Source organism: Oncorhynchus tshawytscha, linkage group LG24, assembly GCF_018296145.1.
Source record: "Oncorhynchus tshawytscha isolate Ot180627B linkage group LG24, Otsh_v2.0, whole genome shotgun sequence".
NCBI lineage: Eukaryota > Metazoa > Chordata > Actinopteri > Salmoniformes > Salmonidae > Oncorhynchus > Oncorhynchus tshawytscha.
Genome location: NC_056452.1, coordinates 11,734,005 through 11,742,627, shown reverse-complemented (window position 1 = coordinate 11,742,627; position 8,623 = coordinate 11,734,005). Strand labels below are relative to the sequence as shown.

General features: G+C 43.2%; 1 protein-coding gene across 3 annotated transcripts; it reads left to right on the top strand.

Annotated features, from left to right (window-relative positions):
- Window positions 1–1,049: 1,049 nt before the first annotated feature.
- On the top strand, window positions 1,050–7,426 carry mfsd1l (major facilitator superfamily domain containing 1-like). 3 transcript variants are annotated; one of them, XR_006079792.1, is made up of 13 exons: window positions 1,050–1,339; window positions 1,847–1,947; window positions 2,176–2,285; window positions 2,368–2,423; window positions 2,613–2,756; window positions 2,981–3,139; window positions 3,533–3,648; window positions 3,878–3,978; window positions 4,346–4,457; window positions 4,785–4,922; window positions 5,660–5,799; window positions 5,873–6,033; window positions 6,375–6,399. XR_006079792.1 is itself a non-coding variant. In XM_024386894.2 (13 exons), the coding sequence occupies exons 3-13, from the start codon at window positions 2,239–2,241 to the stop codon at window positions 6,510–6,512; spliced, it is 1,263 nt and encodes a 420-aa protein (XP_024242662.1). In that variant the 5' UTR covers window positions 1,053–1,339; window positions 1,923–1,947; window positions 2,176–2,238; the 3' UTR covers window positions 6,513–7,426. The 3 variants fall into 3 exon arrangements, 2 of the variants coding, with proteins under 2 accessions (XP_024242662.1, XP_024242661.1); XM_024386894.2 differs by having other exon boundaries at window positions 1,053–1,339; window positions 1,923–1,947; window positions 5,922–6,033; window positions 6,375–7,426; XM_024386893.2 differs by having other exon boundaries at window positions 1,053–1,339; window positions 5,922–6,033; window positions 6,375–7,426.
- Window positions 7,427–8,623: the final 1,197 nt, after the last annotated feature.

The following is an 8,623-nucleotide window of genomic DNA, read 5'->3' as shown; positions in this document are numbered from 1 at the left end:
CTGTCTCTCACAGGTATTTCCTGATTGGATTGTATGAATGATGGCTCAAAACCACATCTCTCTCTCACACACACACACTTTATAAATAGCATTATAAACTGGGTGGTTCGAGCCCTGAATGCTGATTGGCTGAAAGTCATGGTCTATCAGACCGTCTACCACAGGTATGAGGTATGACAAAACATTTATTTGTACTGCTCTAATTACTTTGGTAACCAGTTTCTAAAAGCAATAAGGCACTTCAGGTGTTTGTGGTGTATCCTCCTGAAAAGTGTGTATTTTTATTTTATTTTTTACAGACATAAGTGTTTGGGTTGAAAGAAAACATGTTTCCAAGATGGTTTATTATTGTTATTTACCTGTTATTGTAAGTACAAAATTGCCCTCTGTAGTGGTCATTAGGAAGTAAATATGAAAAAAATGTACATTACAGTAGGTGAAAAACATAGTTGTGGCATCCGGGTGTCCACTACAGAGGACATTTCTTGATAAACTCTACTTTTGCCTATTTATTAATCTGAACAAATTATTACACAGTTCTGATAACTCACTTAACTATTCCTGAGCTATTCACTTTCTAGAAACAATTTGAATATCAAACATACAAAAACTATAATGAATAATTACACACACATGTGATATCATTGAAAAGCCCAGAATGTCCTCTCGGAAGGACAACAGGATTTAATACAGTGGCTTGTATGACCAAGAACTTTAATGGACCAAGAACTGATGTCCACTAGGCACTCTGCGTTGCGTCATGCAAGAACAGCCCTTGGTCGTGGTATATTAGCCATATATCACACCTCCGCGGGCATTATTGTTTAAATACAACATTATAATAACACAATTATAAAAACCCCAAACTTGGGAACTTGGGCCTGTTTCTAGAGCTCCGACTTCCCGACCTGAAATTCATCAACGTCATGTTTTTACCTCGTATTTTCCTGAGTTCCCATTCGTTTTGAACGCGGCATAAAATACAATCCCTTTATTTGACAGGAGCTGGGGAACCAATCCAAACGAGGAACTGTGTCAGTAAGGAAGTGACGACGGCGCACGAGGGCAGTGGAGGTTCTTGCCCTTACACCTCGAGCCCTTGCGCGCGTTCAGCGACTTGTAAAAGCATCCGTGTATTCGAAAAGTGTATCATAATCTATCCATATACTTTAAAGTGTGCGCAATCTGCGTAGTTGCAACTTGGAATACGGCGATTTATTGAATAACCGTTCGGTTCTTCCGACCGACATAAACAGAAAACAAATGGGTATTTACGTTTAGGCTACTTTAGTTTTGTGGACCTCGTTTTAGCTTACTATGGCGCAGCCGGCAGAGAAAGGTATGGGGGTGTTCTGTAAAGTTTTTTTTATGTGGATAAAGAGAGCTCATCAAATTCAGAGATCCATTGCCAAGAAACCCCTCTTGAATTGTGCAAGATCACAAATTCTTCTCGTAATTGCTTAGTTGGCAAACTTGGCTCACTGCAAACTCCACAAATGTCTTCTGTTTATATTTATTATGGTTATTTATAACATTTAAATAGTTATTGAATATTCATTATGTTGGTCAAATCTATAAAGTGCAGTGGTCGTGTTGTTGGTCCTGTAGCTCACACGTTGTGCAAGCTCTTGTTTCCAGCCCAGCATTAACTCAAATGATTCAACAAATGAACTGCTCATCAAAACCCTCATTAACTGACTGGAGTGTGATAGTGCCGGGCTGGAACAAAAAGCCTACACATCCTGTAGGTTTCCAGGACCAGGGTTGCTGACCACTGGCATTTAGCAGCAACGTTTTGTGATATGGCTGTTCGTCACGTGTCATGCATCACACTGTCTTCTCACAGCATACTACCGCTTTCTGGTATTGTTCTTCAACTGTCTGCTCACGTTTGGCTCCTACTTCTGCTTCGACATCCCTAGTGTCCTCCAGGATCAGTTCCAAGGGGTGAGTTGCAGGAGTAGCCTATGTAGGCCTTTGCACAATGAGAGTAAAGTAGCCTCGTCACTCCCACCGAATGCACTCATTTCACCACAGAGCTTAACTAATAGTTCTACACATTGACCCTCATTAATGACACACTTTGTGATGGAATCGTGAATTACACCGTGTCTTAACGCACCAGGCAGAATCGGGTTGATAACAAAACACTGTTCATTTCCCCCCTGCACAAAGAATTTGACGTGTGCCAATACAACCGTGATCAATGGGACAGTGGACTGTGTGGAGGGACTGGGGATGACCCCTCAGGAGTATAATCTGCTCTATGCCATCTATGCCTGGACGTAAGTGTAAACGACCCCTATATATATTCATGAAATGATTAACTATAGGCCCGATGTCTCACTCTTTTCTCTCTGTCAACAGTAATGCAGTGGTGGTTATAATGGCTGGGTTCCTTATTGACAAACTAGGCAACCGCTGTAAGTTGATATTGTCTACTCCACTGCACTAAACTGAGATTCAAAACTCTTGACATTTTTAATCATTGAACTCACATTGATTGATATGCTGGAACAACCCATGTTTCTATTCTCTGGTGTGTGGCGCTGAATGTTCTGTTGGTTCTCCTAATGTTCTCTCTCTGTCTCTCTCTCTGTGTGTGTGTGTAGTTGGTGTGTTCCTCTTCTCCTTCCTGTGTGTGCTGGGGTCAGCCATCTTTGCTCTGGGTTCTCACTTCAAAGGAACAGCCTACCTGCTCCCTCTCATGCTCACCGGCCGTTTGCTGTTTGGCTCTGGCAATGGATCCCTCACCAGTAAGGCCACCTTATTATCTGATTCACACGATAGGCTGTCCTGGTTTCCGCATCCACCATAGTTTCTGGAACCGTGCGGGAAAGAACAATGTGAAAAGAAAATGCACGACCCAGGCCAAGCACAGTGCGGAGTGAGGCAATATACTGCTACGGGCCGAGTTCCAATACTTTCAAAGTCATCCTTCCTGCATTTGAGAACTAAGCACCCTATCCCTCCCCCTCAGTTGTCCAGAACCGGATTACAGCGTTCTGGTTCCGGGGGAAGGAGCTGGCCCTGGCGTTTGGCCTGACCCTGGCCTTCTCCCGCCTGGGCTCCGTCCTCAACTTCTTCCTCACCCAGCGGTTCCAGGCCCAGTACGGCATGCAGTGGACCCTATGGGGAGGTAGGACATACAATGGCTGCACTTTATTTTACGGCACATAAAGGACCTGGTATTTATGTCAAAGTGACATGGTAAACCGGTAGTGGCACAATAATAACTTATGAGACCTTTTATTCCTACGGATCCATTCAAACAGGCAACCCAAGGCACTTTTTGGTATAAAGTATTTGTAAATTGTGTTGAAATGGGTGTGAGAGAGTACCCATTGATACCACAATTTCTTAGTAAATACTAGTGGAAACAGTAGTACTACTGGAATACCAGGTAAAAATACTGGTGGAAAAGTACAGTAAATGAAAAGTGCTCAAATATAACTGTATAATAAAGCCAGAAGGGGTTGTGATCAATCCTGCATTGTTCACAGCTAAGGGGTGTTTGTGTGTGCCCGCGCAGGTGCCTTCCTGTGTGTGCTGGGCTTTATGTCTGCCATCACGGTCAGTGCCCTGGACAAGGTGGGCATGAAGCAGCTGGGACTGGATGGGGCCATTCAGGAAGAGTCACGCAAAGTGGTGAGTTGAATGGGCTTGGGTGGTATTCACAAGACTCCAAACGGGAAGAAACCCGACTCAAACAGGGAGGGACTACCTGAACTTGTCCAATAAGAAATGCTAAAGATGTCCTTTGGGGTTGCGAAACATTTAAAAGCATTTTCCATTGTATGCTCTAATGAATAATACAATCCTGTTTACTTGCCTATGTACCTATTGACAGGATAGATATGTCTATGTGTCTGTGTAGAGGTTTCAGGACGTGAAGCTGCTCTCTCTCAGATACTGGCTGTTGGTTCTCACCATCATGTTCTTCTACAACGGCATCTTTCCCTTCATAGCTGACGCCAGGTATTGATTTACATATGCACGCACACACACACACACACACACACACACACACACACACACGGGCATGCACGCACAGTCGCACACACACACACGGGCGTGCACACACACACACAGCCTACATTTTCACACTTTACCCTCGGAGACTAGGGTTGCAATATTCCAGTAACTTTCCTAAAATTCCCCGGTTTTTCCAGAAATCCTGGTTGGACGATTCTGGATCTTATTCCTTCCTGACTCCAGGAATCTTTCAACCGGAGACATCTGGACAACCTGAGATTTTTGGGAAAGTTAGCAGCATTTTGCAACCCTGTAACTCGCACAGTTGAATATTTAAACAGTATGTGAGTCCTCTTGTCTCCCTTTCCAGTAAGTTCATACAAGACAAGTACAGTGACTACAGCCAGAAAGAGGCAGCCTACATCGCTGGTGCCGTATATGACAGCTCCCTTGTCCTCTCTGCCACTGTCGGGATTCTCATCGTAAGCCACCGTTACTGTACCTTATGCTGCGTACAACAGCTGTGTTATGGCAACCTTACCTGAACCAGTGAGAACCTCATTCATAAATCCTGCTTTCTGGTATCTGAGGTAGTCACAACAACTGTCAAATTCTAAATTGTGACAAAGTGCTTTTCAGTAATTGGCTTAGACCCCAAACAGAGAGCAGAAGTTAGAAGCAGCACAGTGGCCAGGAAAAACGGGCCTTTGACCACCAGATCTGATGTACTGTATATATCTGACTCTCTCATTGGTGTGCCTATGTCTCTGTTGTTGCAATTGTTGACACTTGTGTGTTTTGTGTTGCAGGACAACGTGGGTTTGCGTGGGGTCTTTGCCGTGTCTTGTGCTGTCCTCACGCTGCCTGTCTTTGGCCTCCTGGCCTTCACTTTTGTCCCCCCTCTGGTATCCACCATCTGGCTGGGGGTCACCTACTCCTTCGCCGCTGTGAGTAGCCCTATCAAAGAGTTAAATTGAATATTGTAATGTACTGTCCGGTGTGGCTGTTGGCTGAGTATGGCGCTTGCGACGGCAGGATTGTGGGTTCGATTCCCACAGGGGGACCGGCATGAAAATGTTTAAACTCACTACTGTAAGTCTCTCTGGATAAGAGTGTCTGCTAAATGACTAAAATGTAAATGTCTACATTGTGTGAGCCCTATACTTTGACTATACTAAGCCTGCTCTCAAGTAGCTCTGTAATCCATTGCACATTCCACCTATTTTTGTACACTTCAGCTAGTATCCTTCTGATTTAGGATAAACACCCTGGGAAGATCTCAGTTGCATACTCCTCGCGTCCTCTCTCCTCGTCTCCGTCTCAAAACCCATTGGAGGAGAAGGTCAGGGGGGGGGGACCTCTGGCTTTCTCATTCAATGGGATTTGGGAAGGAGACGAGGAGAGGGGGCGGGAGGAGTATGCAATTGATCTTCCCCCTGTTGTGTTTGGTAGTGTATAAAACTGCTCTTTCGGATGCACATTTGCTGTTAAGTTGCATATTGTATCCGGGTTGGAGAGGATTCACGTACAGTAGGTGACTCAATTGGTCTATCGGCAGTCCCCATTTGAAGTGTAGGAAAGGGATCGTCTTGTACTTCACTGTGCATTTTCATTGAAGCACATTACAAATACACTTGCAATGACACACGTGCTCTTTCTTACATGTATGTGTGTTGTTTTTCAGGCAAGCATGTGGCCCTCTATTCCCCTGGTGGTCCCTCAGGCAACTCTGGGGACAGCTATGGGCCTTGCCACCTCAGTACAGATGGTAGGAATTGGCATATCCAACCTTGTCGTTGGCCAGATCTTGGGAACCAAGTCAAGGTAGAGCTCACTGCAGCACAATGATGATGTGGTGTTAACAAATTGACGTATTCTTTTTTTTCCCTCGGCGTAGTGTTATGGCATGTCTGTATGTAAACTGTGCGCGTCTCCTGTGCGGGTAGTGACGCTAAGATCCCACTGTGGCGCTGGCAGCAGATGATGATCTTCATGTTGGCCAACACCATCGCCTGCATCGTCACCTCTGTGGTGCTCAACATCGTGGACCACCGCCAGGTCAGACCAGGCTCACTTTCTTTCTGTCTCCCTCCTCCATTTCCTGTTTCACTGCCACGACACGTGTCCGCTCTATAATGAAACTCGCCCGTCTAAAATAATGTGTTCCGATTGTCCGAAGTAATTCTAGCACTTGAAATCAGCTCATTGAGCTGAAATGGTTTGCTTTCATGTCAAATGGCTTGTTTTATTAGATACCTAGAGCAACATCAACTGTTTGTGTGTCTGTGTCACCTCTGAGGAGATCCTTTAGTCAATGTAACAATGAAGTTGTATCATTTTCTACATTTGTTACATTCTGTTGTTACATCAGTAAATCTTCTATTGTCTTGTATCCTCAGGGTGGGATTCTGAATAAGACGACCAAGAGATCTGGCTCCCCGCCCCCCAGCGGACCTTCAGACAGAGAACCTCTCGTGGAGGGAGAGGAGGGGCAGAATGACGAAGGGGCTGTTCACTCTCCCTCCAACAGTTCCTAATCACCTCACTCTTCCCTTAGAAGAGTCTGCCTCAGATAGTTGAACTGAAATTTGTACACAATCGGATTGAATTGTTTTCTTTATATCTCTTGAGCCTTTTGGGGGGGAGGGGGGGGGGGATTTTTTTACAGGATTTGTCAAGGGAAAACACTTCAGGACTCTGCCTATAATCTGAAAATGGAGGTGGTCAGATCCCCTCCCCTCATGGTTCACTAATCTTGTAGATTATACTACACTTATCAGACAGACACTAAATATTGCCTTTTTTAATCATGGTTTGTGTCAATGGAGCCTTTGCCCAAGTACAAGGCTCATGTTATTGAGTGCTACGGCAACAAACAGTGAATAGTATTGAAGTCAGCAAAATCATGTCTTCACACTAAAACAATCAGAAGCTAACTAATGCATGTTTTTGGTTTTGGTCCTTATTTCAGTGATCCAAAAGTTCTCCTTCTTTTATAAGGTTAAACATGTAAGTTGGTTACTAATTTAACCACTATTAATAAGGAGTCAACAGTAACCTACCTGTTGCATAACTGTTTTATATAATTCTTTCAGTGATATTTCTGCACATGTTTCTGTGACGCCAATAATGACATCTTTAATTTCAGATAGCAACAACAATCGCTTCGGATTACATGTATTTAAATGTATTTGTATTTTTATATGTGGTTGTGACGTTTGGTGTTAGCAGTGGTCCAAAATGCTGAAGTTGATGTAACATGCAGCAATTTGTTCTGGCAATTACTGCCTTTCCAATCAAACACACTATTGCTTTTACTACAGGTTTCAGTCAATAGTGACTATGCATGCAGCGGTTCAAGGTCTGCCAGTGTGAACCTTCTATAAGGGAATGGGACCGATTTGCTTTATACTGACAAGCTAGCACAAATAAAAAGGTGTTGCTACAGTAATGACTGGTGTTGTTGTCATAGCTGTATTTTCACCCATTTCAAGGGCTTTTTGTACAACTGGCTGACGAAAAGAAACATTCAGCTGTTGCATGGTGGTTTCCCTCATTTACTGTACACCAAATTAGCACATCTCGCATAATGATTAGTGGAAGAACAATAAAACCATTCTAGTAGGCCTTCAGATTAACTGGGGGTTATATGATGTCATTAAAGATGTTGACACCAAGCATATTTAAATCATATACGCGACCGTTCAAAAGTTTGGGGTCACTTAAATGTCCTTGTTTTTGAAAGAAAATCACTTTTTTTTTTGTCCATTTTAAAATAACATCAAATGGATCAGAATTACAGTGTAGACATTGTTAATGTTGTAAATGACTATTGTAGCTGGAAACGGCAGATTTTTATGGCATGTCTACATAGGCGTACAGAGGCCATTATCAGCAACCAACACTCCTGTGTTCCAATGGCACATTGTGTTAGCTAATCCAAGTTTATCATTTTAAGAGGCTAATTGATCATTAGAAAACCCATTTGCAATTAAATTAGCACAGCTGAAAACTGTTGTCCTGATTAAAGAAGCAATAAAACTGTCCTTCTTTAGACTAGTTGAGTATCTGGAGCATCAGCATTTGTGGGCTTGATTACAGGCTCAAAATGGCAAGAAACAAAGACTTTCTTCTGAAACTCGTCAGTCTGTTCTTGTTCTGAGACATGAAGGCTATGCCATGTGAGAAAATGACAAACTGAATATGGTTGCTGATAATGGGCCTCTGTATGCCTATGTAGATATTCCATTCAAAATCAGCCATTTCCAGCTACAAGTCATTTACAACATTAACAATGTCTACACTGTGTTTCTGATCAATTTGATGTTATTTTAATGGACAAAATGTTTTGCTTTTCTTTTAAAAAACAAGTACATTTCTAAGTGATCCCAAACTTTTGAACGGTAGTGTACATTTAAAATGAATTAAGAAAATAAATGATACATTTACGGTGTACAGTAGTTATTCTCTGTATAGCCTACCATGCTTGAGCAGTCTCAGGCATTGGCCAGGGAGCCAGAGAAAAATCCCTGGGCGGACCTCTACTCTGTGGGACTGGCTGAAGACCACAGCGCCCTCTGTTGGCAGATAAGATGCTGCACCTGCAGACACAGCGATGTCCTGCAGCAGCGAGATTCAGACACCAGTG